We start from the raw sequence: 27,978 nt of genomic DNA, 5'->3' as shown, positions 1-27,978 counted from the left end.
AGAACATTAATGACAGAATGACGTCACGCGGCTCGTGGCGTTCTACGCGACGTGTAACACTAATGGAATTATCGCGAGACCGTTTGGCCGCCTCCGCGCGTGAAAACTGTCTCCTCCTCCGCTCTTTTTGTTCGTCTTCTCGCCTATCTTTGTTACGGCTTCATTCACCAGCGACCGGAACGATTTCCCTCTTCCCACTTTTCACTCTCCGATCCCTCGACTCGCGGAAAACTTCAATGAGAAATGGAAGAACAGTTTCTGCTGGGACAAATTTTTCAACGAGGTGTATACGAGGAAAGGGAAAAGTTGGTGTACTAAAACAAATTTAGCCTACTCGTAAACAATACTTTTCACATGTACAGTTCAACTTTTTCCCAGATCTTTTTGCTCAACTTATATCACGTAGATACTAAAATTTGTAGAAACCGTTTACTCGTACCCGATATAGAAATCACACGTATGCTAATGGGGGAACTCGCATGCAAAACTTATGCGGAATATATTTCATAGAATAATAAAATAATATGAATATTTCATTGGACACAGGAGCATGTATTCTCCACATGTTACTCCCATTCGCGTTACGCCATAAATTCATCAAGTTCGCGGTCCACTCATAACCGATATAATGACTGTGTACATACAAGCATCTTATTAACGCTTACGTGACTTTTCTGTGCTCTTGTTCAGATATTATGTATGTTTCTATTTTATTGTTTCTAAAATTTTAAAGATTCTTCAGCTGTGATTATAAGTTACGTCCGTAAATTATTGGAAATAAAATATAAAAATAACTAAATATATACATGTATTGTTGCGCATTTTTCTTACTGGAAGCAAGCTCTCGCCTGGAAAGTGGCGGGAACCCAGGCGTGCTTCAAACCAGAGGTGCGAATCAAGAAGAGAAAGGATGCGAACGAGGACAATCGCACGCCGAAAAATGATTCGGGTACCGGAAACTTTCAAACGTACGGCGCGACCTCGAGAACCGAGGAGACAATGCGAAAAGCAGTAATTACGAGGACTCTAGGAACTGGCTATCTAAGAGGCGCGCAGGAAAAGAGTCCGCTGGCCTAAGGGGGAAATTATGTGACGCTATTAACGCGACGCATCGATCAATTTCGCGAACATAAACACATCAAAGTTTATCGAAGCATACGACGATAGTACTTCGAATCAAATCGATTATTTATGCAATGAATTATTCATTCAGAGACAACAGAATGACCTGCGCGACGTTGATCGATCGTTTCGAATCTTTTAAATACAAATTTGGAATCGTTGGAAATGGTAAAAGTCCAAACGTTAAATTCAGCGAGGTGTAAAGGCTACTTTCTATTTGGCTTAATGAACTGACTCAACCATTGTATTACTTTAATTTAAAAATAGTTGAATTATTACGAAATAAAGAATTTACTTAACTTTGCTTCTAATCAGGGCGCAATAAATAAATGAATAATAAATAAATAAAGAAATAACATCGTGAAAATAGGCCCGTCTTTTGCGGAACTTAGGCCCGCGGGAAACGCGACTAATGACCGTGGGAGCGCAACAATTGTCTCCATTGTGACACATGTTTATAATTGTTTACCAGCTGCGTCGAAACGAGCCGGAATTCGAGCTCGCGCGTTGGGGAATTTCGGTCGACTCTAGCAGGCCAAGAAATTCATTCACGTTCCTTAAAAATTTTTGCTGGAGACTCGACATCTGTTTCCACAGATTTCTGACAAATTTTTCTTTTAAGCTCAATTTCCTACTAAATGAAAAAAGTAGATACTTTAGATTATATTAAATTAGATACCCACTCTTGCCCACTTAAAACATTCGATCCTGACTCAACGAAGCTCTGGTTTCTTCGCGTCAAAATAGAAACGAAACCAATGATAACATTTGTTCAGGTGTTATCACTGCGATTCTTATTCGGGCCATTAAAGATCGCTGTCGTAACAGCGACACCGTGGCCTGTGCTTGTCTCCACGACTTTCATGAATATTCGATCGTCGCCTAGCGCGATCCTGACGTCACCGAGTCGGAAGGATCAAGGATCCAGCCACTGTGTTGAATCCGATTTTCTGTCTCGCGATGCACCGTGTGCCTTCATTTCAACACGAAGGGCTGACGTCATTTTCAGAAAATTAATGACGAGCATATTAACATACCAAGTGATTATTAAGTATCAATTCGATAACTTCCTAGTTGATAACTTCAACGAAAAATCATGCAAATGAATCTTGTATGGTTTCGAAAGGGAAACAATTTGATATACTACTTTTTATTGTTGGTTGGTTACTCTCGCCATAATGAAACACTGAAACCGTGTGAATGAAAAAAGAGATAGTGTTAAACAGCAACGAAGAAAATAATAACGTATAAATTCTTCTTCAGCCCACGAAATGAAAAAAAAAAAAAGAATCTGACGAAAGACACGAAAGAATCTCTGGTCGCGTCTTTTTCTCGCAAGCAGGACATTTTGGTCGATGATTCTACGCCTGCGGCAACCATTGTCCCGACCGGAAAGGTCCCGGAACGGGACAGCAGTCGAAATTCAAATCAGATGCACCGTTGGCAAGGTCGTTATGTCACCAGACAACTATTAGACCTGTAGTTTCAAGGGAATCCGCTTGCCAGTCGTCGGAAATAATTTCGGCTCCTCACAAAAAAATGTTTTAATCATGGCAAGTAGAATTCTTGGTACGAGGAGCCATCTCCGATTCATACGCGAGAACAGACATTTAATTTTAGGTTTCCAATTTTATTCAGTTGGACTAAAATTTTATGTTCAGAGCGCGAAAAGTGGAATTGGTGAAGATCCGATTTCATTAAGGATTATTAAGTTTGGATTGCGAAGTGTCATTGCAAAATTTAAGTTTCAGAGATTGGTATTGCGACTTTGTAATTACGTTATTGCGACAGTGACTGCGATTGTCTTCTGAATTTCTGGCACTGGGATTTTGTCACCGTGCAATGATGTTTGTGATAGTGAATGTTTTAGTGAGTGTGCGATAGTGATTGCGATTATGATTTCGTGGTGAAGGAGTTCCAAGTTACACGACGTTGCTGAAACAAAGTCTGGAGAAAAATCGAGCCGGGGGATGAGACACTTGCATTTTTTTTACAGCTGGAATTCCATGGGAGGTCTTCATCGTTGGCAGACACGCCGTCTGGCGATCGTCTAGCTTCGGTGATCGGCAGTTCAGGTGTTTTTACGGTTTCCCTGCCGCTATTTCCACCCCTCCCCCTCCTCCCAGCATCCTTTCGGTTTCATGGCTTTTCCAGAGATTTTACCGCCCCGGGGCTCGAAGTTTTACGACGTCGTTTCTTGGATTTTATATCACGACGTCGTGGCATTCCGCCGATGAAGAACGAGTCGATTTACACGTCGCTTTACGGAAACATATATCCGTGGAAAACGAGGCCCTTTTACGAACGTAAATTTCCAAGAGATTTACTCGTTTCCTTCGCCGAGTTGAAGAAACTATTGCAAAAGACGCGCCAATTGAATGTTATTACCGTGTAATATTGCTTGCTTGCAAAACAACAAAACACACAACGAAAGATTCTCAAAGCTCGATGAAAAGTTCCCTACAAATATTGTATCTGCGATCGATGTTCACTAAGATCTATCGTACACGAACCATAAAGTACCGTTTCCCAAAGCACGTCGTTCAATTGAAACACAGTTATCCCAAGGTGGGACACTGCCGTGCAACGAGAACAACAAGTGGGAAAAAACTGAAGAAAAATCGAATTTACAAGAGATGCAAATCAGAAGATCGCGTAACATAGTGCGCGTCCCTTGCGAAACCGCTGGCTTTATGCGTCCTTTTATGAATCTCAAACAGAAACGAAAGCGAGCCGTGGATTCGTTACGTCAACCGTTACGACCAAGAGGGCAAGATCGAGGGTCGAAGTCGATCCTCGACTCGCGATACAAGGAGGCAACTCGGAATAGTAGAATAAGTATTGAATTTCAACAAAAAACTATGCGACTACACACTTCAATAAGTATAAAAATTCGTTAGAAACAAATAGTTCTCCTTGCGCGATGCTTGTCCCGTTTATATTTTTGATAAATAGCCTGGTGGTTTTTTGGGGCCTCATTTTCGACCGAAATTTCACCGTCATGCGATCCGTGCATTAAGGAATAGTAGTGGAACGTTTACGTCGACCGCTGGCGGGCTGATTTCGGGGCCCGAATGAAAATGTTCCTCGGGATTCGATTTCGAGACACGCGAGGTGATAATAATCGCGAGTCGAGGACGAAATGGGAAGATTGAGTCATTACTTTGCCCGTTCAATCTTCGAAGGCGACGTTGGTGCTTTCAACCTCTTGATTCGGCCACCGTACCACACTACGCACGAGAGCTTCGATAGTTGCTTAAACAAATGCGTAATATTTCATAGAAATATATTTATAATATCGTCATATCTCTTCTCGCCATCACCGATACACGTCATCGAACCGGTCATTTTCATTCGAGTTCCAACATTAATCTCCTTTCAAATAGCACGCTTGGAAGGATTAACGAGTAACGGATAGGTCTGTCGCTCACCTGTGATCCGTTACTCGAAATTTGTATCCCCCCCCCTCCCCCCTCCCCCGGGGGGAAAAATTTCGCCCACATCTGTTCAAAACGAGCGATTAGAGCCCTCGGGTAGGCAAGGAAACGATACACATCCCCGTCCCGCGGGCACGGGCGAGACAGACTGCTTAACGTATTCATCATTCCCGCTTGAAATGCCGCGTTAACCACCTGTGGCGACAGAAAGAGCGCCGTGTCGAAGAAGATAAACCTCGCGAGAGCCGCCTATCGCGGCGAGCAAACAACAGAAGAGGAGCGAAGCGGCTGCCGCTGCAGCCGAGGATCACGCATAGGTGAAAGTCGTTATCTGTTACGTTAACGAGCACCCAGGGCGTCACGGGATCTGGGAGAGGACTGGAGAGGAGGGGACCGGTCGCTTCATGACGGGAATTACCATGGCGAAGTTACTCTCGGGTCATTAGAGTCGGCCATTTGCCGCGATTACGTTTCGAGTAACGGAAGTCGTGACGAAACTCTGTCCTGAGTACACCTGAGCTCTGCCTTTGATTCGAGAACCGTACCGACCTGGCCTCCCGACTGCGATCTCTTTGAAAGCCGGTCGATTCGGTGGTACCATTTTAACAGATGTACTTGGTTATCATCCTTCTCATGCGATTCATAATAAAATTGTAAAACACGTTGTAAAAAATGGATTAACCCATAAAAAAAAAAAAAAAATGAAAAAATTAATGACCTTAATACGTCCACCTACAAGAAAACTAATGTACCATTCAACTTTATCTGAAACATATTTTGCTATACATGATAAGATCGACGTAAACCGAGGTGAACAATCGTGTCCATAAAATGTGGATATAAAATACTGTGATCAGTCCGTGGAAAGGGAAAAAAATGTTACACACGAACACGATCGACTTTTTGTTCAGTTTCTGGTCACCTATCAGACGGAATCGGTTGTTACACGGGCGCCGTCAATGGGGAAAGCGCGTGTCTCGTAAATGGCCGATCTACACGACACGTCGCGCGTGCCATTGGCAGTGAAAAACATTTATGGAAACGTGCTTCACCTTTTACGAGTGAAGCCACCGATTACTTAATCCCTTCGGGGAGCTCGCGGGGAAAGAACGAACCACCTGGGTCATTGCCGGCGTTTTATTCCGCTTCTCGAAACGGGAAATCGATCATTTTTCAGTTTTTTCCCTCTGGTTCCTGCTATAATTGATTTCCAAATAAAGGGCTATTCGAAAGTTTTGAATGGCTAGAATTTATTACGTCAAAAATGTTGAAAAAGGTATGTAACTTTGTTAATAGAAGAGGTTTCGAATTTTTGTCTCGAATAGCTCTTATTTTTCGTTTACGTTCCAAATGGTACATATTTTTCGAGATGGCGAAACCGACCACCCGTTAAATCGCTAAAAGATGAATTTTTGATTAATCTTCGTGGACGAGTACACACGTATGCGAAATAAGCGAATGTCAGGTGGGATTCCATGGGCAACGACAATTGGGATTTTAAGCTGGACTTGGGACTTGGGACTTGGAAAAGTGAACGTTAACTAAACTTGGCCTCGAAGTCGCCGATGGAAAGAAACATAGTCTTCTTTCGCGAGAGCGATAAGCGCGTAACTTTACGGGGAATTCAAGAGGAAAATGTACTTGATTGAAAACTTTTCAAAAACACGTTCAAATAGCAGTTAAGCCTCGCAATGCGTAACTATCAATTACACATAAAAATGAGCGAATCGCAAAATTTTCTTTTTCAACATTTCTTTAATTATAACGAGGATGAGAGGGGCGAGGAAAGTATTTGCAAAGCTCGAGACGGAAGAGGGAAAGCGAGTAAACGAAAACGAAGGATAAAGACGCGAGGAAGCGGTCCTGGTTAACGGTTGAAAAATAAAAAGAATGCGACGGGCGACACGACGGAATGATAAATTCGCGTTCACACGTGTTTTTTGCCCCAGCCTCAACCTGCTTCCCCACCTGATTCGATCCTAATCGACGATCTTACGTCACGGATGCAAAGTCACAACCGGTTTCAGACAGCGAACGGGCCTTACGAACTGTTTACACGTAGCGTGCGTCAGCTTCGGACCCGTTTCCCCCCTCTCCGTCCCGTTCCGTAGGTCCTGGACAACCAAAGGTCTCTCTGGTGTTGTATTACCTAATAACAAACTTCCCATTCGCGCGAGTAACGTGAAATCACCTTGCGAATTTCCGTCTGGGGATTCTGCGGAAACGAACGGGTAAACAGTTTAAAAGTAAACTGTTCCCGCTCATTTTCCAGGTTCATTTAATGAAGAAATAAATTTATGAAACGAGTAAATAAATTTAGTGCTCTTTACCCATTATACGTGTAAATTTTGAAAAACACTTGAAACAAATCTCCGAGAGAATTAAATTCTCCACAAAAAAAAAAACTCTATAAACTGTTTTTCTATCTCCTCTGCAAACGTTACCTTAAGTGTATGAATGTGTCGTGGGGGCACGTTAGGTGTTAATTAATAGTCGCACCCCCGTTGCTAAATTTCTAGCCGCGCCGGTCCGCGCAATTATGTATCGAACGGCAATAGTCACGCTCCTGGGACGTTCATTCAACGGGCTGAAACGTTTACGAGAGGTAAAGGTCGAGAGTACCTGGCCGCATAATTACGAGGCTCCTCTCGTCGCGCGCGAATTTTCGACAATTAAGCAACGGGGGGAGAATTAAGCATGGAGACGCAACGGACTCACCCTTCTGCAGCTGGCCGTGGTCCGCGTTCATTTTCGCCTGCAACAGAAAGTGCTGCGCTTCACTAAGTAGAATTAGCACCGGGGCTGGGAAAATTCCAACAATTCGACTAAAATATGTGCAACCGGCTGACTCACCTCGTAACCTTGTTTCGCGCCACGACCGCCGCCCCAGTAGTCGCTCTCCTTGTCGTGGGGGTTGCATTGCTGCAACAGAAAAGGGACAACACTGTTAGTAAAAGGGAAAATTTGAATCGAACCTAAGTACTCTTATTCTCTTCCTTAAATTTTCTATTTGCCTTCGGTGCATCTTATATGATGGTAATTTAGATCTTCTATTTCTGAGGGGCGTCGAAAGTAAAAATGGATAATAATCAGTACAGTTAGGTTCGTTCCCGAAAGCTAGACAAAGAGACTGAATAATTAGCGAGCATCGAAGCGGTTGTAGGTGAGTGGCGAGGGTTGGCAAGGTGGCGAAGCGTGATGTGTTCGGGCCGACGTGGTCGAAGTGGCGGGTTGGCGGGGGTGGTAGAGAGGGTCGTGGACGGCGAAGGGTGGCGACGAGGGGACGGGAGAGGCAGTGTCTAGACACAACACAGACGAGGGTGGCGGGCCTAGCCTGTGACCTTGAGCATCACTCGGCCTTCTGCGAAGATAAACAATCCAACCCCTGAACGATGTTTCCCAACCTAACATGTTACGCGTGAATGCGTGTGCCAAAGGGTGGCTTCCCTCGCGTGGGCGTCATACCACGGACGGCCGAGAGATGCCGAGGACGAGGATGATAAATGATGATCGCCTAGTCTTCGTCGGATAAAAATACTGACGCGAAATGGGGGAATGTTATCAAGTGGAATGAATGTGATAAATAATTCCCAAGGGCTGGAATTCTTATCGTGATGTGTATTTAGAGAAGGAAATTTAAGTTTCTTCTTAAAATATCAAAACCGAGAATACACCCCTATTTCCTTAATCTGACCGAGTCACCCCCTAAGACGCTAAGTTTCCGTTAAAAATAAATCTTTCAGGTTACTTCCAATTCACTTCCAAATCATTCGACGTTTCACTAATTGCTGTTGGGGGATATCTTTCCCTCATCGATATTCCCGTAACACTAAGGGTGTCCCCTTACCCCCGAAGCCTGGAACGATCGTGGGTAGTTTAAACAGCGACTGAGCTACGCGTTTAGACCTACAGGACGCGGAGAATGGTAGGAACATTAAAGGATGACCTCGTTTCCCTTCTCATGACCTCCTATATAAACCACAGACGACCCGCTGCCACCCTTCGACGACCCTCCCTAACTCCAAGGACTTTGCGTGTGGTCACGTATCCTCCTCCAAGGACTCGGAATGCGAGCCACGAAGGGAGACTCGAGGGCGGTTTATTTTCCATGAATTTATTTATCAGTTCCAATTGGAAAATATGAGGGTTGTACGATGTTACAAGGTTGTTAGGGGACAAGAAGCATGAACTATAAGGTTAATCATCTTGTTGTTCTTTAGATGTTCGATTGTTAAAATAATTGAAATTGTTACATATAAATTCATCGATATAATTTATCATATATATTCTAAAGTACATACCAAATTGATGAATCCTAAAACAAATATTTCAACGTTAAAATTAAACGTAGATTAAATACAGATTAAAAAATATTATAATGGAAAATGATATTTAATTAAAAATATAAACAAGAAACTTTTAATTTAATCCTTGCTACATTCAATCTACAATATATCCAAAATATATTAAACCCATTTTTCTCATTTTTCTCCAAACTTTTCAATCGCATAATCGTCGAATGTTTCACGGTGAAATTCACCCTCGATCTCAGCCGACGGTTTTCGAGTCGATCGACCCAGTTTCGCGGGCTTGGAATCGATATGGTGGCCACTTCGCGGGCCGAATTTTACGCGGTTGTAAATTTTAAGGGTGGCAGGGCTTGAGAACCGAACGAAGGGACATCGTAAGACGTCGAAAGGGCGATACTTTCGTCTTGTCGCTCCACAGGTGGCTCGTGAAACGATCTGATTCTTCTGAGAAAGTTCGCGAACGCGAAGGGATATGCATTTTTGGACTAAGGGTAGTCAACGAGCCCTAAAGTCGAGGGAAACTCTCAGACAAGGGAAAATCCTTTTGGCTATCGCGCGAGATTATTTTTATTGGGACAAAATCTTAAGACAGTTTTTTTTTTAATTTTGTGCTGGAAGAGTTAGACACTCTTTTGTATAATATTTTTGGAGTTCTTTATACTCATTTACACATATAAATAAATAAGTACTTTGCCCACTTTACCCATTCGAAATTTATAAATTCTAATAATAGATTCCATTTCCATTTCGTGGGAAAAATTAGTTTGGAAGATTTCCCCACGTCGTAAAAACACCTATCCGCTTCTCAAGCACCACCGGAAGCCAGGATTTCTATTTTAAAGTCGAGAAACCAGAGGAGACATCAAAGAGCATCACCCTGCGTTGTCGAACAGGGAGAGACTGGATCATCCCTTAAAATCCACTCGACTGGTGACAGATGGTATAGCGATCGGTCGTGTGACGCTTAAAATGGGCTCGTCTAATGAGCACCGCGAATTATTCACGAACTTTGATCCCGGAGCCAGCGTCAAGGCGCCTAAGGTCATCTGACATTTCTACGACATTTATCGCAAGGGTTGTCGCCTCAAAACACCCGCTTTGACGAGGGTCGAATCGCGAAATACGAAACGTTCGTCTCGGATAATTTCCATCAATATTAAGAGGGGTGTAGAGAAAGAGGGGATGAAGAATTTACTGGGAAGTTCTTTTGAAGTAAAACTTAAGTGCAACCCTCCGATACTAGTTTTAACGAATTTATAAATAGTTTATCGGCTCTATGTTTTAATCCTATTTTCGATAGAATAATAATTAATAGAATAGTAAACTAAAAAACACTTTTATTTCTATCTATAAATCACAATTTACTCTTAGTATCTTCGTTTCACCGATGATTAAAAATATAGACTGAGAAATTAAAAACGAAATGACTAAATAACTCGTCACATATCTTATTAATTTTCATTCGCCAAAGCTCATCTTCCTCATCAAAAACAGCGCATAATTTATTTAAAAGACTCCCCAGCATATCCAGTAGTTCCGAAGATGCAAGGCCGAAACTTCGTAGAGTAGTTTCATCTCGTAAACTTGAGTTACCGCGGCTAAATAAAACACCCATCCCTTATCTCAGGCTCTTTCGCAACCCACCAGGAAACTTTCACACAATTCTCAGAACCACCACAGAAATTACCACCTCCCGTTAACCCCGCGATTAACAAAACCCAAGCAGATTTCTAAAATTTTCCCTAATCCTTCGGTTCTCGCGTTATTCACCCTTTCACTCCCTGGAACCTACCCTCCCTGTCCCAGAGTATTCTTGACGGACCCTTCAAAAAATCGATGTCGATAATTTCTATCGAACCAGAAACGCGGGCGGAGGGGGTGGCTCCCGCAGCCCTTACGTCCAGACGAGAGCGCGGGCGATGGAAAAAGGCGAAAAGGAGGGTGGAAAAAAAGGGGAAAAAAATGGAAAAACGTGCTCCACGATCCCCGGATTGGTAATCCAACCTACCACGGAGCAGCTCGAAGGGAAGATAAAGAAAGGAATAAAAAAAGAAGAAGTAAAAAAAAAAAATACATTTTAGCTCGCATCCAGGCGCTGCAACCCCTCTCCTTCCACCACCACCCCACCCCACCCCACCCCACCCCCCCACCACCTCGGCGTTCCGTACGTCGGTGTAGGTGGTCGGGCCGATAGTCGAGAGAGCGTCCCGATAGCAAAAGGACGCCGACGCCCGGCGTCGGAGGGTAGTCCGGGGAAAAAAATCACAAGGATGGAAGGGTGGACCAGGGATGGAGAGAGCGGGTGGTACACCGAGTCGGGGGTTGGAGAAGAGAAACGGAAAGCGGGACAGAGCGAGGTCTACAGATCGAAGGAGTGCAAGAAAGGGGGACGAAAGGGATGAGAACGGCGCTCGAGGCGGTCCGGGGGAGGGGTGCGCGGGGGTGAGACGCGGCCCGCGCGTTGGTGGCGAAGAGGGGGAGGGAAAAAAGAGGTGTAAAAAATATCCGGAGCCGAGGAAACGGGAGGAAAAAATCGGCCAGTCTCCGGGAAGGAGAAGCGCGGCCCGGGGGTAGGGGGTGAGAACGGAAAGGGGTGGAAAGATAGAGGGGGTGGAAGGATCGAACGAGGGGCTGCAAGAGAAGGAAAACGATGAGGGGGCGGGGATGGATGAAAAATATATCGCAGCGGATAGAGACCAAGTCGAGGAGACACCACTGTACCGAACCCCGTACCGAGGGTAAGATAAACAAGGGGGTTGGAACTGGATGGCTCATTATTTTCTGGTGAATAACCGACATTCTTCCGCAAACTTTTAAACTGAACTACGTTTTCGCAGTTACGAGCTTTGTAGGACCACTCGACGATACAATTCCCCCGTTTTTGAGGGGATCCAAGCCGCCACCGGTTAGGAATTTCAGCCCTCGCGGAAGCTGAGCCAAAGGAACGCCGAGGGAGGGATCATTTGTTTCTGGAGAATAAGCAGGTTTCTTTTGTAATGTTTCAACTGAATGAACTGCGATTAGGGTGGTTACAGAAATTTCTTGTTTTGGAGGTGTCAAACTCACCCCTTAAAAAATTCTAGTTCCTACGTAGTCAAAGTACCAGAGATATTGTATGAACCGAGGGGTGGGAATAAGTAAGTGGGAGGGCTTGTTATATTGCGGGGAACAAAGAAATCTCTTTTGTAAACTTTGAACTGAATTAACTGTTCGCAGTTAGGGTGGTTTCAAAACTTTGCGGGGATTAATCTTTGGTTCCGAAGGAATCAAGCTCACCCTTTAAGAATTCCAGTCTCCATGCGGACGAAGTCGCAGAGAACGTACGAACGTAGTAAGGGTAGGGCAAACAAGGGGATGGAACTGGATGGGCTCATTATTTTCTAAAGAATAACCGAAATTTTTTCATGAATTTTGAACTGATTCTTCCCGAAAGCTTTCTGACAATTAGTTCATGACTTTGAAGGTACCAAACTCACCCTTTAAGAATTCTAATCTCTATGGAGACCGAGTTAAAGAGTTATCGTGCAAATACGTTAAGGGTAAGGATAGGGATTAAGACGCAGAGACGTCGTACGAACATACTAAGGGTAAGGTAAACGAGAGAGTGGAACTGGGTGGCTCGTTACTTTCTGAAGAATAATCAAAATTGTGTCTCTAGAGGTAGTAGGCTTTATGAGTTTTACAGGGCAGAAAGGTTAGTGGAGTATCTGGAGAAAGGGGTAAAGATAAACTTTTCCGTAGTTAGTTGAAACCTCTGATAAACAGGCTTTGGAACGTGTTCCTTATCAATGCAACCCCTCTGAATGTCTTCAACCTCAGTCTCCATCAAAGGCCCCAGTAAACCCTCTCGTTTTCCTACTTAGCAAAACTTGAACGGAACCCTCAGACACTAGTTTTAATGAAACTATAGACAGTCTATCTGTTCCATGGTAACTCAAATTTAGAATGGGACCCTAAATTTGAATGAATACTAGTTAACAAAAACCAGCCCCAAATCGCATCAACGTTAAAAAGCACCAGGAATCTCATCCCTTCTCCGTTCAAGAAAATCTTCTCGACAACTTCCAGAAGGATTTCAAGCATCCTCCCCTCTAAGACTCCCCTAAAACCCGAAAATTTCATCGTTCAGCCACCATGGGTCACCCGTTCAAATTAATCTCTCGGTATCGGACTCGGCCCCGTTAAGAATTCCGAGCCCCTAAATAAAGCCCTCGAAAGAAGAAGAGTCACGCGTTCCCCGGTGTCCAGTCGCGCAGGGGTAGAAGGGAGAAGGAGTGAAACGCGACGAGGGGGGCGAGGTGCTGGATGTAGAGGGACGCGGGGGCTCGGAAGGATCGAGCAAGGGGGTTGGAAGAGCGGCGCAAAAAGAAGACGAAGAAGTCGGGTGGCGGCAAGGGACGAGGAAGAAAAGGGGAGAAAGGCGAACGGGACGAAGACAGACGAAGAGAGAGACTAGGGAGAAGCGGGCGTCGGTTAAAGGGAGAAAAATCGTGGGTGAAGAGAGAGAGAGACTGGAGACTGAGACGAAAGGGGGGAGGCTGGGGGAGAGGGACAAAGAGAGCAAAAGAGGGGCCCAACACCGTGCACATGCGTGACCGTCCGTCCGCGTACGAGGCGGCGTGTATTGATCAGCCAAAGAGCGCCACGACGCCGGGCGTCCTTTCTGCGAGCCTTGCTTTTTTCGGCACGACGGACGAGGGTGGAGGAGCCGCTGGATAGCGGGGGTTGGGACGTCGTGGGTAGGTTAGGCGCTCCGCGGGCGGAATACGCGGCGCGAGGGCGACGGGAGACCGGGAAGAGGGACGCAGCCCGCGTCGCGACCTAGCCCAACGGACGCCCGTCGTGACGTCACCCCCTCTTTCTTTATCACTCGTTACTCGTTCAACCCCCTCCTCTTCTTGCCCTTACGCTCTCTGTTTTTGCTTTCGAAGGGCGCGACGAATTCCTCCGCTCTACCGATCCTCTAGATACCGATCGGACTAAGCGCGTATCATTTCTTCTTGGTCGTTGCCATTCGAGGCAAAAACCGAAGACAGACACAGTAAGAGAACAAAGATAGACAAATTCGATCACGTATTCCGATATCACATGTCTAGCAAAAATTCATATACCATCTAAAATGAAGTTAATGCAAACGATGCTTTCTAAAATTGAAATTTAATTATTTAATATAGGATGATACAAACGTTATTACTTGCAGCTGAATTTCTATTTTTATCGCGCATAATCGAGAGAAAAATGTTTTGTTGGCATGAAGCTTATAAAGGAAGAAAGTTAAAGCCCCGCTTTTATTCACCGCACGGAAACTTTCCCGCAGAATCTAGTAACCCAGTGAACGATAATTGTTTAACGGAATTATAATAGCTAATGACGACGACACGTTTTATACCGGCATGGAAGAAAACCCCGGGAAAAAATATTTTCCCCGACTAAACGCGGCGAGATTACGTTTCATTGAAAACGGCAATTTTCTTCGAGTCACTTCCGTCTTTATACACTTCTCTTGATTTTTATTGTCCCATTACGACCAGAGGGAAGTGTAAGGTCTCGCGAAAAAGAGAAAACTTCGGAAATTTCCTCGAGAGCTGCTTCGCAGATTTAATTTCGCTAAAGACTCTTCCCGTGGAATATGATAGCTCGTTCTCCGTTTCCTCCCACGCTTTGTATCACCTCCTCATTTATTTATTTCGTTTTCTACCGTCTCCCGAGTTTCCCTCGTTCGTGCAATGTTTCGTTCATTAACGCAAAACAAGTGTTTAATCCTCTGTATTTCTCCGACTGTTGGATTAAAGGGAAACTGTTTAATCTACGATACTTAATTCTCTCCACTGCGAACGACGCGAACCGAGTCTCTCAAAAAAAAAAGATCATTGCAGTAGCTCTCGCTTTCGAGTGACAAAATAGATAAGAATTCGCTTGAAAGCGGGGTAGACGACGATATCTGTGTCGAGTTGAGATTTTTCTTTATATCTTTCAGTATAATTGGACGTCACTTCTTCGAGTTTTCTTCGCGTTTCCCACTTTCAGGCTCGTCCACGTCGCGTTTCAGCCAGCATCGATTCGAGCCGATGTCTCGAATCGCCAAAGTGGGCTAGGTCGCTCAATTCCTGTCAATCTTTCACGGTTAACGTCGCCCATCTTCGCGAGCCACTCTGTCTCAACCATGGCAGCTTCGCGAGCATCCCCATAAAACTTTCGGCGAAAATTTCTCTCGTGACCAGCGGCCACTTTTTCCTCAGAAAAGATTAAAGATCAGCGGTTTGGCCCGGCGTTCGACCCCTTTTAGTCGCCTTTTACGACAGGTAGGGAATATCGTGGCTGAATTCTCTCTTCACCCCACCAGACGGTGGCAGAGTGTTAAGTATCATGTCGCACAGGACACTGTACCGTTACCCAGCGGAGAGTCGTGAAATATTGACGAGGCTCAAAATATGACCCTTGTTCGATTGTTGGGTATTTTCAAATTAAATTCGGATATTTATATCGGAAATGTGGCTCGCTAAGGAAATAACATGGGAAGCCTCGATCGTGAATAAACAAATTGTTGTTTGCGTTGCCGGCTCTATTTTTGAGTTATGTTTACGACTGGAAAGGTCACGATAAACCAGAATGTCGTGTTTTTAAATTAGCCTGATCTCGTCTTTTTGTTGTCGCAGTTAATGAATGTTTTAGTGGTGTTTGTGGGATTGTGAATAATTGTTCGCTCGATTCCTACGATTTTAACGACTCTCTAGTTTTAGTAATCTTAGAATCAATTCGTATAATTATATCGTAGTTCATTCGAACCAACCCATTCGAGAATCTCAAATAATTGTATTCTGGCTTGTGATAACCTTTTAATCTACCGATTCTAAATATAAGTATTCTCGAAGTTATTGTAGTATTTCCGATCGGCAATTTCAAACATTTGTATGCTGATCTATGGTAATTCTTTTTTAGTTCTAAAATAACAGAATAGAAACGCAAATGTAAGTTTGCTTGTTTCAAATGTTTAATCGCCAGAATTAAATGACAATAAATCGTAATCAGTGCGTTCCTTCTTTCAAGGAAAGTTTAAAAGAAGTTTCTGCTAGGAACCATCTGTTTCCATTACCCACTTCCCCGCCGAGTTTTCTTCAGCAGACGGCCTAAAAAAAAAACTCGTTTTATCCCTATTATAAACATTTAAAACCATGTTTGAAATATCAAAGTAAAAATATTGATTCGTTATTTTATTTTTGATACATGGTTTCCCTTGTTTATCTGTGTTTGAATACTTTCACCAAATCAAGTGGCATGAAAATTTGTTAAATCGTTCAAGAAAAATATCGATCTCTGATTCCTATTTTTTAATATCCCGTATCTCGAAAACGAAGCCTCGTATTGTAAAACGGTAAATGCCTTTTTTACTTTATTTTGCAATATAGTGTACATATCCTACATGTTACGCACCTTATATACAGACACGTGTACAGGGCATCGGCATCAGCGGAATAGAATTGTCCTACTTTGCACTTGTTAATACATGGCAACTCTGGTAAATACGGCGAGTGATGGAAGCACCGGCGGGCACTCGAGCCAACGAAACCTTTTTTCGTGGATTAAGTGAGCTTCTCAGATGCTGAAACGAGTGGTTCGCCCAAGTGCGCGGCGAGAAAAGTTTCTGGCTCAATGTGGCTCGCATAAAGCGACCCGTTGAGAATGCGGGAATTCTTAAAGAATTAATCGAATTTGAGTACGGTGTTCTCAGACGAGTCACTTGAACCATCAAATTAAATCAAATTACGTCAAGAAACGATCTACATTTGTGGCAATTTAATTTTGTAGATTTATAATGCGAATTTGATATTAGAAATATATTTAAATATATATATATATTTTTTTTTCAGAAATGATATAATATCAAATTTTGAACTGATTTCGAGTTGGATCTAACTTTTTATATACTACGAACATCCGATGGAAATTTTATTGCACAAGAATGCAGAAATCTTCAATTGAAAACAGCAAACTTTTTAAAAATCGTCTCAAATATTATGTTATCATTTCGTTTAAGATGAATAAAGCTACAGTGAATATTGGAGAACGATACAGTACAAGGTTAATAGTGAAATACTATAGCTACTTCGTAGCTGCGATCGAACTCGCATACTGGAAGCAGCTGGCGCTAGTTATGTTAGTTTTCCAGTTAAATGCTTCATCTACTCTCCGTAATTCTGCCCCGAAGCGAATACCTATTCCTTCCAACAGAACTATGACCCTTCCAAGTAACGAGAAGAGAAAAGAGCAAAATTTCGAACGATCTTTCTCCAACGTTCGAATCAATTTTTCTCAAAAACGCTAAAACCAGACAATTAATATATTTGTAACGAGACGAGCCAACCATTTTTGCAACGAGTTTGCGAGAAGACGACCCAAAAAAAAAAGCGCCACGAACGCCCGTTCAATTAATTGCCGATTAATCATCCATCGAGCTACAATTAAGCCCAATTCAGGCGTAGCGCGCATCCGGTTGCACGATCGAGGGCACCGTGGAGGATCGATCGAGGGAAACGTTGATCCCTGGTCGGATAGTTAAACACGAGAGGCCCTTCAGGGGCATTAAGAATTAAGTAGTCCTTTTCAAACATCGGATCGGCCCCATCAGCCGGCAAGAACACAACATTGATGCACTTTGCCCGACGAAGTGCCCGCTGGGGCTTCCAACTTTTTTACTGGAGGGAGATCAGTTTCCCTCGCAACGACTTCTTTCACGGAGATCTGGACATTCGTGATGGAAGCAGCGTGGTATGGGAAGGAAGTAGATTTAAAATTAATGCTTCGTTTGGTTAACATTTTTTAGATTGTAAGAATGGACTACAAGTTTAACTCATCCAAACAAAATTACTCCCAAGTTTTATAATAAACCAAAAACAAAAAGACACGCGACCGAAGCACCAATGTACCATGATCATTGAATGATTAATTGCGTCCAAGTGATTAATTATTTCAAGTTATTACACACTTTGGCCGTAATTTCGAGCAAAATTGGCCCCAAAAGGCCAGCGCTTAGACATTAGATGACCCGAGAGCCTCGGGATCGTCTCGTTGGCCGTCATCTTAGTGACTTATAGGGAGACAGGCGAGCACTAATGACAGAAGTCGGTGACGATCCGGTGGGTCCCGATGGACCGATTCCCAGAATCGAGCTGAGATTGAACAGGGCGAAACGCTAGGAAGACCGAGAGAGCACGGGCGTCGGATTTCGGAGTCGTGACAGAACCGAAACTGCGATCGACGAGCCAAGGTCTTCGACTTCTACCCGCTCACGGAGGGTCCTGATAAATTGCTGGCAGCTGGCAAAACTCTGCTTCTTCAAGGGTTACTGGCACACGTGGCCGCGAGAACGAACGGATACGGGACAGGTCCCGAATCGACCTAGACGACGTTCTCTGTCTTCAAACTATCAAATTTAAACTTCAACAGAGATACGAATTCTTATGAGACTGACTGTACGTGTCAAAGTGTGTCAAAAAAATCACTCGTAATTTTCGTAATCGCAGCATAGAATTTACAGAGGGTGTCGTTCTTCCGAATAAAGAGTAAATCAAGAGTAGAAAACAAGGTTCATCTCTTTTAATGGACGCGTGGAAGTGGTTAAGACGAGAATGTTTTGCTGAATGGGTTGGAAGATTGATAGGGCGGCAGCGTGGTTGCCAAGAAAATGAATCAAGCAAATGGTGTACGGGAAGTAATAGAAAATATGAAGAATAGAGGGAAGTAAATTTTGGAGGAATGAATCAGGATTAGACGCGTTGGAAATACGGAAAAATTCCTTTTGTACCGCGCGGGGAAAACGGTGGAAAAATTCTGTAAATTTCGGGGACGATAAATTAACATCGAATCGGACAAAAATTTCTATCGTCTCGTTGTGTTTCGAATAGTTAAAAGTTAACATTCAAGGATAACTTCAGTCTTCGAGAAATCATACGTTATACTCCAATTTCTCAAACTAAATCTAACCTGACTAATTCATTTCAAGGTTATGGGATGCATCGTTCCAGATTAATCAGTCCCCCCTTACTTAGCACGAATTTCCAGCTGGAGAAATCGGAATCGGTTGCCCCAAGGAAATCGTCGGCTCCCAAGGAGGCTCGTTTCGGGATTCAATGGATTATCTCGGTTCGAAGACCTGCTCCACTCCTCCACGGTTTCCAACTATCTAAGACACACATGTGTTCCCACAGGGTGTCAGGGCCGTATCGCTTTCCGTGGCCTTTTTTGTCGGCTAGGCCTAGAAACCGTGAGAGGGAGAGAGAAGGAACGCGAGGGTGGAGAACGGGACACATGTGGTCTGTGTCACGTTAACCAAGGCCCCCTTGCCCCGCTGCAGACGAAACACCGAGGGCGACAGAGGGGGTGGGAGACAGGGAGTGATAAAATTCAACAGTTGGCCCCGAATTGGCGGCTCTTCTCCCTTGTCGCCTCGGTTTCCCTCGCTTCGTGGACCCCGTTTCGTCCGATAACCGATCGCCTGGAATTTTACGTGACTTCTGACCCTTTGCGGTCGAGTTTCATCCTTTTTTTCCAAAACATGGATATCGCTCGACGGGAGAATTCGTATATCGCACGAAATCATAGAAGGGATGAAAACGTTTATATAGTCAGTACTCGGTATTAGAAACGTAAAATATCTGTCGGAGACGAATATGTTAATAGTTTTAATTAATAGTTCCTTCGATACGTTTATCGAATTTTTATATAATTATCTGTAATTATCCATAGATATAATAGGCATCGACTCCCAAATAGCGTTCGATATCTTTCCCAACTAATCTGCACCCCCGTAACATAACACCCAGAACCACCTACCCCTTCACCCTTCCATCTTAGAACACCAAACCCGCGCTGCTAAGAGACCATGAAAATTTCATTACGATAAAACGTCAGGGATCAGCATATTTCTCACCCACCCCCGAAAAAGGCGTCCACTGCTGACCCAAATGGTCTAGGAAGGAACAGTTATGGTGTCACAGAAGGTGTGGGGGGTGGGGGTGGGGGTGGAGATCTGACCCAGACGAGTTTTTCCGTCAGTTTCCTATTTTTCCCGGTCGTAACGTCGGGCGGTGGTTCGAGTCTGCAGACAATTCGCAGTAAAATTTTTACAGCCTGCCCCCGCCGCGACGGGGGTGGGTCGCGAGCCTCGCACCCCAGACGCGCGGAATGGCCGCGGCCTCCTCGCGGAAACCCATAAACGTCTGCCCTCCAATCTCCTCCAGGTTCTCCAGTTCGCCTCTGGCGATTCGCTGTTTCGCTTTGGCCTAGGGGAGGAAATATTTTACCGTCGCGCGGACGTTTATCTGCGATCGGGACTTTATCTTTATTTCCGCGTTGGGATTGATTCCAGGCGGGGGTTATTAGACTCTGAACGGGGCTTTACGATCGTCTCGTCTGCCCCGCTTCTTCGACCCTTTGGTCCTTTTCAGAACAAGAGAAATTCTGTTTCGAGGAATTAGGAGAAAACTGGTTCCTGGTTTGTTGCGAATTAATGTGCTCTCTGATTGGGGCTATTTTTTGTTATCATTGTAGCAACAACCTGAGTCTCAGTTTCCTACGTCCACGTGTTTCACCGGTGAAACTTTTTTTCACCTAATTAGTCGCCGATCGATCCAATAAAATGGTATTCCCGTGGAGCGATTGGTATCGCAACGAGAATCGTTGAAGTTCGTTTAGAAACGAAAGCAGATTATGCGGTTCGTTCCCCGACTCTTCCCGCGTTTAGTAGCAGATAACTCATTTCTGTGATAACGAACTATCGGAAAAGGGAAAAAGGACGCTAATGAAAGAATCTCAAGCATCGCGTTACATACTTTCCAGCGTGTGTTTGGTCCCGATGGGGATGCTGGTGTGGTCCGTTTAGGAAAAAGGACACCAAGCGCGTATAATACAAATTCCTCGACCCATTAATATGCATCAACAACCTTCTTTCTAATTCAAAGTGAACAATTGCTACCGAATTGCTAGATTTATTACGAATTACAAGCAGCTACTACTGAATTATAATGTATCGGGATTTTACTACTCGCATCTGGGTAGGATTTCGTCAACGAATCAACCGTCTCACCTCTGAGCGCGCACACTGATGACACAACGTTTATAAATATCCGGCGGCGGTAATGAATTTTATATGGACACGGTAGCCGGGTGCACAGGTGCTTTATTACCCCAAGAAACTTTACAGCTGTCTAGCCAGGATAAGAAGAGGCTGCGCGGAATGGCCGCGACCCGCTCGCGGAAAGCTCATAAAACCGAGCGCGCGTCTGCAGCACCTAAAACTTCCAATCTCTCCGTCGCCTCTCTAAACCGCCATCGCGATAGCTCACGACGTTCACCAAGACCTAATATTCATTAAATTCCCTCGAATCGCCGTGGTTCGTTCTATTAGGTGTGTACGCAAAAGTTTTACTTTATTGGCTAAATGGAACTTTTTGAAAAATCTGAAATTTAAGTGACAACGCATTTGGTTCAGTCGTAACTTCTAAAAAATCTACCCTGCTACTTAAATTTGCATAACGTCAGCCATTACACTCTAGTCGGGATAGTCACATGGCCTGAACTTCCGTCGATGCAACATTCTTTCGTTAGTTTCACGCTGTCGACGGACGCCGCTTTCACGGCTTGCTGGCTTTAGGAACGTTCCAGAGGATCGAAGGGTGAAATATTGAGGATTTCGCGTCGCATTGAAATTCGTCGCTGTGGATTTGAATTTTATGGAGGATGCTCGGGCGTACGTGGAGACGGATGCTCTTCTTTGGTCTTTGCTACGAGAGTACCCGAGGGTTTTGGATATTTCCCGGAGGATGGTTTCGGGACCGATTGGTTCTGTCGTTTGGGAGGAGCCATTGATTACGCAACGGAGTTGCAGAGATTTGAGAAAGTGTTGGATGAGAAGATACGTATGACGCCTGTTTTAACCATACCACGCGACCACAAACGACATACCAACACTGATAATCGTAAATCTTGGTAGCTAAATAGACAAATACTTTCAAGACAGTCTGATACATCCAAAAACTCGACACATGTTGCACGAATCAAGTGCAGCATGGCGTCATCCTTCAGGCCTCTTAACCCTTCTACCAAGAGTGGCAGGAAAAAGAGACTTCACCTCCTACGTTCCCTCCCCCCCCCCCCGCTTTCCCCTCTATATCTGTCTTTCATTCTTTATGACTCTCGATTCCTCTGCCTGCAGCGTTCCCTTCCATTTTCCCCGTCTCTTTGAGCGTTCCAGTTTAGGTCAATCTCTATTTCCTTCCAGGGCGTCTGTCTTTTTCACTGTTTTTCCCTCCCCTCGGCCCCCAGCGCCGAATCCCTTAACCGTGTTCTCTTCGTTTTCCCCCTGTTTCGCTCGTGCCCTCTTTAGACGCTTCACGCCGCTGCATCTTCCTGCAGGTGGAGTTTCACTCCGGACCTATTACTGTTTCCCCTCTTGCTGGCTCTTTTTTCTCTATCGATTTTTCACCTTCCACCCCTATTCCTCCTCCTCCTCCTCACCCCCTCCCCCCTCCCCATCCCCCTCCCCCTCCCCCCCGCACCTTTGTTGCTGCCTTTTCATTGATTTCGCTCTCGGTGTGTCTTGTTTCGCTCGTTTTTTGGACATCCCGGTACGTCTTTGAAGCTCCCCTTTGGCTGTTTCGCTGCGCTGGTGTCGGTTCTCCGAAGAGCAGCAAGTTTAGAAAAATCTTCCCTTATGGAAATGCTTTTTCAATCGTATTTGTTTCGCAGGTGAACTTCCCGCTATTTTCTCGTGCCCGTTTCGAAATATTCCACGGCTACGATTCGTGATTTATCGAACAATTACGAGTAAAATTGTTGCTGATACGTTCCCTCTTCTTTGGTATCGCGTCAGAGGTTTTATCTGAGTGGATGTGGGCTGGATGAGAAAGTGAATTTTTGAATGGTGACCGAATCGAAACAATTTGAAAACGTAAGGAATGATGACTTAAATCTCCTCTACGTTCACAGGAACAACACAGGAGTAACCTGCCTCCGCGGTCCAAAAATGTAAAAAGTCCCTCGTCTGAAACGGATTCCAAAGCGAACGGGAAACAGGCCCGAACAAAACGTTCATTTATATCACTTCCAGCCGGCCAAACGCGCCGCGGCTCGCATAAAAATGCTCGAACGGAACCAAGCGGTGTCTCAAAGGGAAACACATGGTTCCACTCGTCTCCGGGGGCTCTCTCCTTCGCCACCACCCCCGCCCGTTAAAATCAGCTCGTACAAGTAGTTACCCGGAGCTTAAAACGCGAAGTCGGGCCACTCGGGCCTATCTGGCCGCACTTTGGCTCGGCTGTCGGCGTGCTGTAACTCTATCTTTCACACGTACACACGTCCTCTCCCGTCGTATCCCGTCGGACCGTGTGTGCCCATTGGAATAAACACACCCACGCGGTGAGCGTGACCACGCTCCGAACCCGGTCGCCACGTGTTGCCAGCGGCGAATCGTGCCAGCCTGAGAAAGACTGACCGACAGGAATGAAAGAGAGGATGGATGAACGGATCGGGAGCTGTTGCGCTCGAATCATTTGGCAGGAGAGGGTGGGTAGATCGAATGATTGGAGGCTGGAGCGATGGCGGCCCTGGGACGCGGAAAATACGAGACGAAGGACTGTTCGCGCTGGATGAGGATGAGGATGCTTCTGGATAGAGCTACCAGTAGCATTAATAAATCTTTCTCAATCATAGTATTAAACAGAATTTTAACATCTTTTTCTCGATCTTTCAAACAAACATCGAAAACAACAAATTCAAAACTTCAACCTGCCCTGTTATTTCACAAACTGCAACATATTTCAATTGTATCGAAATCCTCGTCGTGGAAGGTAAGAGTAATCGACTCGACTCGTGCAATGACTCAACCTGAACACCATAGAACTTCCATTATTCTATGGAGATGAGGTGTGCAGAGGAACGAAATCAGTGTTCCGTTGTATCGTAGATATACGTTCTTAAATCTGCAATAAGGTGCACGCTTCGTCGCAGATCACATTTTGATCGACGCGTTGCAGAAAACAAATGTGGAAGCATGGCGAATATCGCCACGGTTTGATCGCTGACACGAATGTTACAGCGCCAAAAATAAACAATTCCCACGATATACAAGGTAGTCTCATAATGGATAAATTTCAAGCGTGAATTTAGCGTATGAAACTGGGAATAAAAGTTTATACCGAGGTCTGTTCAATTTCTATGCTAGTTTTCAGCAAATCGAGTTGACGTAAAGTATAAAGACTTCTCTGGTAAATCATTTTTTTCTTCGGGAAAGTTAAACACACAAATTTTGGCTTTTTCTATTTTTAATGTAAAAGAATGTTCAATGAATTTTGTTTTTTTCCCTTAAGAGATATTTTTCATAAATAACCTTCCATTTGGTATTACGGATAATATCATTCGAATTGCAGCGTTTTAACAAATGATACTACTTGTTCGATGAAAATGGTCGCGTGTAAACAACCCCGAAAACCTATAACGTGATCGCCGCGGCGGGGGAAAAACCGAGTCGAAACGTAATTCGCGCAATTAAACGTTGAAACCAGCCCTGTTCTACCCCCAACATCCCCCCGTCCCGGGATCTTAGATTTACGATCAGAGTCGCGGGTAAACCGTCGTAATTACGAGGCCGTTCAAAGGGGATCCGTGGCTCGTTTAAATTTTTCGAGCGCCCCTGGATGAAAATCCGCGCCTCGAGTGCACGGAAAAACTGCTAAGGGTGTAATTTTCGTTTACATCGCGGGGGTAAACCCGCGCACGCGCTCGTCTGCACCTGCGTACGCCAAAGGTGAAAATTATAGCTCGGAGGGAAAGAAAAAAGTAGGAGAGAGCCAGCGAGAGAGAGAGAGAGAGAGAGACATATAGACAGAGCGAGAAAGAAAGAGAGTTCGCAATTAACGTTAAAAGGTCCATGGACACTTCAAAACTCTCTCTCGGAAATTTCTGCAACCCCGTGGACCCGCGCTTGTACGGTTTTTGAAAAAGGGCCACGCGACTGCCACCCTTTTAGGTCCAACTTTCCGTTTGACCGAGTTTTCCGGCTTGTATAATCTCAAGGGCGAAAAGTTCTCGAGCCTCGTTTTCTCTGTGCGACGTCCCTTTTCCAGGCCCTATTTTCCCGAATGGCTCGTTACAGCCGTACTTCGCCGAGCACCGGCCCGGCGCTGTTTCATAATTAATTTAAAGGGATTATTAAAATCGTCGGTAGACGAGGATTAACCGGAGAGGCGAAAAAAATCACGTGTGTTCGACGAAAGCGGCGACCCTCTAATTACTCTTTTTCAAAATACCGCATCCACGAACCGTCGCGAACCAGTTTCGCGTTTAATGCCGACGAAGATTTATTTTTCGTCAAATTGCCGGCTTGATTGCGAGCAAGTTTTGTAACTTTGCGCCCATCGCGTGACGCTCCTAATGATTCTTAACCATTTCACGCGTCATCGTTCGCATTTAAGCTTTGTAAAACGGTTTGCCGAGCTTTTCGCGCGTGGATGTGTTCTAATTAGACTTTATTTTTTTTTTTTGTGCGCGGGCTGATTCTAGAAAGTGGGACGATCTTTGGCCCTTTTCCCCGGGAAGGGTTAAAAAAATTGACGTTGGAAAAGGTTGAACGCATTAACAGAGACTAGTGTGCGGAGATGATATATACATACTGTACATTTCGCATTGTACGTGCACTTGTTTTTTAAATGAATCTCCGAATTCTACTTTCCACGAAATTAAAGACCAAGTTAGCTTATTTAACGATATATTAATTTGTACAAACACTTGAGTGTTTACTCATCTTTTATTATCGGAATAATATCTCGCATTCCTACATTAATTCTCGATGGTTAAATATCGATTCGCAATTACGAATCGACCCCCCGCAGTTTGGACGTTTCCGCGCGCGAAATATGGTCGTCCAGGGGAGGAATGCTCGTTCTTGAGAGACCCCACGGTGAAATGAAATTCCCCTTTTCGAAGGAGGGAGAAAAAAAATGAGGCAGGGAGAGAGAAATATGGCCGATCGATTTTGCAGCAGATCCTGATACCGCCTTCAATGGAAACGCGGCCAAAAAGGAATCGAGGAAGACGCATTGAATTGAAATTCCTGAAGGGTTGCCCGCCCCCGCTCCATCCACGGCTATTGAACCCTTCGGCCCAGATTCGACAAACATTCACGCAGATTAAAGTCAACTATGGAAACTAAACTGTTGGAAAATTATCAACGCCAATGTTTTTCGTCGGAATTTTTTTCAATTTTTGGAGGTCCTATTTTGATGGCTTTTCAACTATTTTGTGTTGCGTGATAAATTGTTTTGATAAGAGAATATTTTATTGTAATGAAGTTGCGTTTCAGTATCTTCTTTTAATGTTTATGAGAGACGGTTTTGAAGGAATGTTTAGAGTATATTTAAATGGAACTGTAGTATCTCGTTTTTAAATATTTTTTGAGAGGATAATTTAGAAGAAATTTTGGAGTATAATTAAACGGGATTGTAGTATTTCGTTTTTAAATAATTTTGGATTATAATTAAACTGAAGACTAGTATTTTTCCTGAAATATTTATGAAATTTTAATAATAATATTCTATTTTAGACGTTTCCCGAAATTAGATGCGCACAGAGGTTGCTCGACACGCGCACGCCTAAAAGAGTAAAAGTTCGTTACTTTTCCAATAAAAGAAATTCCAATGCTCCGCGATATGCAAATCAATTTTTGATCCTGTTCAAAGGTAGAGCTTCAAACACTCCGAGTTTCAATTTCTGCGTTCCAGCCCTGATCGATGGGGAAAATTTACAAGCCGCAATTTTAATTGTTCTCAATTGCATGAAAGCAACAATGCAAAACTGCGAGCAGAGGTAAAGAAAAAAGGAGAAATAAAAAATAAACAACTATTTACCCATCACTGATTGAATAAAAATTGCAAATTTAAATCACAGAATTGAAAGGTGCTTGATTGATGAAATAATCGTCCGAATAAGTCGCTGTACATCGATTTAATTTATTATCTGGTACTCGAATCAAATTTTCCCTGTCTCTGGTTGAATTTCGACGGAGATTCCCTTTAAATCGTAATCCGATAGAAATATCCCGAGACGTCTGGAACGAAATTCCGCCAAGGGTCGAACACCCCTTCACGATGTTACGACCCTCCGCAAAGTGCGGTTGGGACAGGAAACCCTTTAGCCCAGTTTCGAAGGTCAATGGTGGCTGGGTTAAGAAACCGCCAAGGATCCATTCACCCTACACGAGGTCAACAAAAAATTGCTTCAATCCGTCCAAGGATACCAGCGTTTATGATATCCATATTTTATAATATTAGTATAATTATTACTAAATAACCAATGCCGAGAAAGTAGTGGAAAATAACAATTAAAATCCCGAAAGCAACAAAAGGAACGTCCATAAAATTTTCAATCCTTCCGAAACACAAAGCATCAATCAGAACTTCGACAAAAATGAAATTCGCGTAATTTTCACAGCCGAATAAATGTTTACAGAAATTATAAATTCGTTCGATGAATTGGTCCCGCGTATAAACCCCCTGCAACATTTGTTGTTTGCTCGATCGCGGTGTAATCATTCGTCGAACAAATGTTTGCAAAAATTACAGGCTGTTTTTTGTTTTCAACTCCTGAATGTATCCATCGATATCGAATCAAACTGGCAACGTGCCTCGAAAACTCGCGGTGGAACGCTACCAAAGGGGTGTCGAATGAATTTTTTAATAACCACCCCCGCATGGAAAACGAAGGAGAAAAGGAGAGAGCTTAGGGTTCTTCTTGTAATCCATTTTCCGATAAAGATACTGTTGACTCGAGGCAGAATTCCACGAAGGGTCGAGCACCTCTACGTTACGACCCTCCGATGGGGGTGAAGGGGATGGAAGGCAACCTTTTGCCCCAGTTCTCAAGGTCCGAGACGCGATGCTTCTAAGGTGCTTAAAGAAAATCACGTAATTCTGTTGTTATCGCTAATACGATCGATCGAGTTGCTGGGGAATCACTTCGATCCTGCCACGGTAATTTATTTATAGTTTTTGCCACTCGTTGAGAGTAAAATTTTGTTTGTTATTTTCATGTTTTTTGAGAGGAAGTTTGTGTCAAAGTGG

At 44.1% G+C, this 27,978-nt stretch overlaps 1 protein-coding gene across 3 annotated transcripts in view; it reads right to left on the bottom strand.

Annotated features, from left to right (window-relative positions):
- The window catches only part of LOC128891822 (zinc finger protein rotund-like), a 184,384-nt gene that overhangs the window by 76,485 nt on the left and 79,921 nt on the right, over positions 1 to 27,978 (bottom strand). For 2 of the 3 annotated variants that reach the window (XM_054151660.1, XM_054151659.1), the window contains exons 3-4: positions 7,413 to 7,481; positions 7,278 to 7,329 (exon numbers count right to left, since the gene is read on the bottom strand). In XM_054151660.1, the coding sequence (XP_054007635.1) occupies positions 7,278 to 7,329; positions 7,413 to 7,481 (121 nt within the window). The remainder of the gene's footprint in view (positions 1 to 7,277; positions 7,330 to 7,412; positions 7,482 to 27,978) is intronic. The other variant, XM_054151661.1, reaches the window with a different exon arrangement.

This window comes from Hylaeus anthracinus, unplaced genomic scaffold, assembly GCF_026225885.1.
Source record: "Hylaeus anthracinus isolate JK02 unplaced genomic scaffold, UHH_iyHylAnth1.0_haploid 12002, whole genome shotgun sequence".
Classification (NCBI taxonomy): Eukaryota; Metazoa; Arthropoda; class Insecta; order Hymenoptera; family Colletidae; genus Hylaeus; species Hylaeus anthracinus.
Note: the sequence above shows the minus strand (reverse complement) of the source record. Positions and strands in the feature narration are given on the sequence as shown.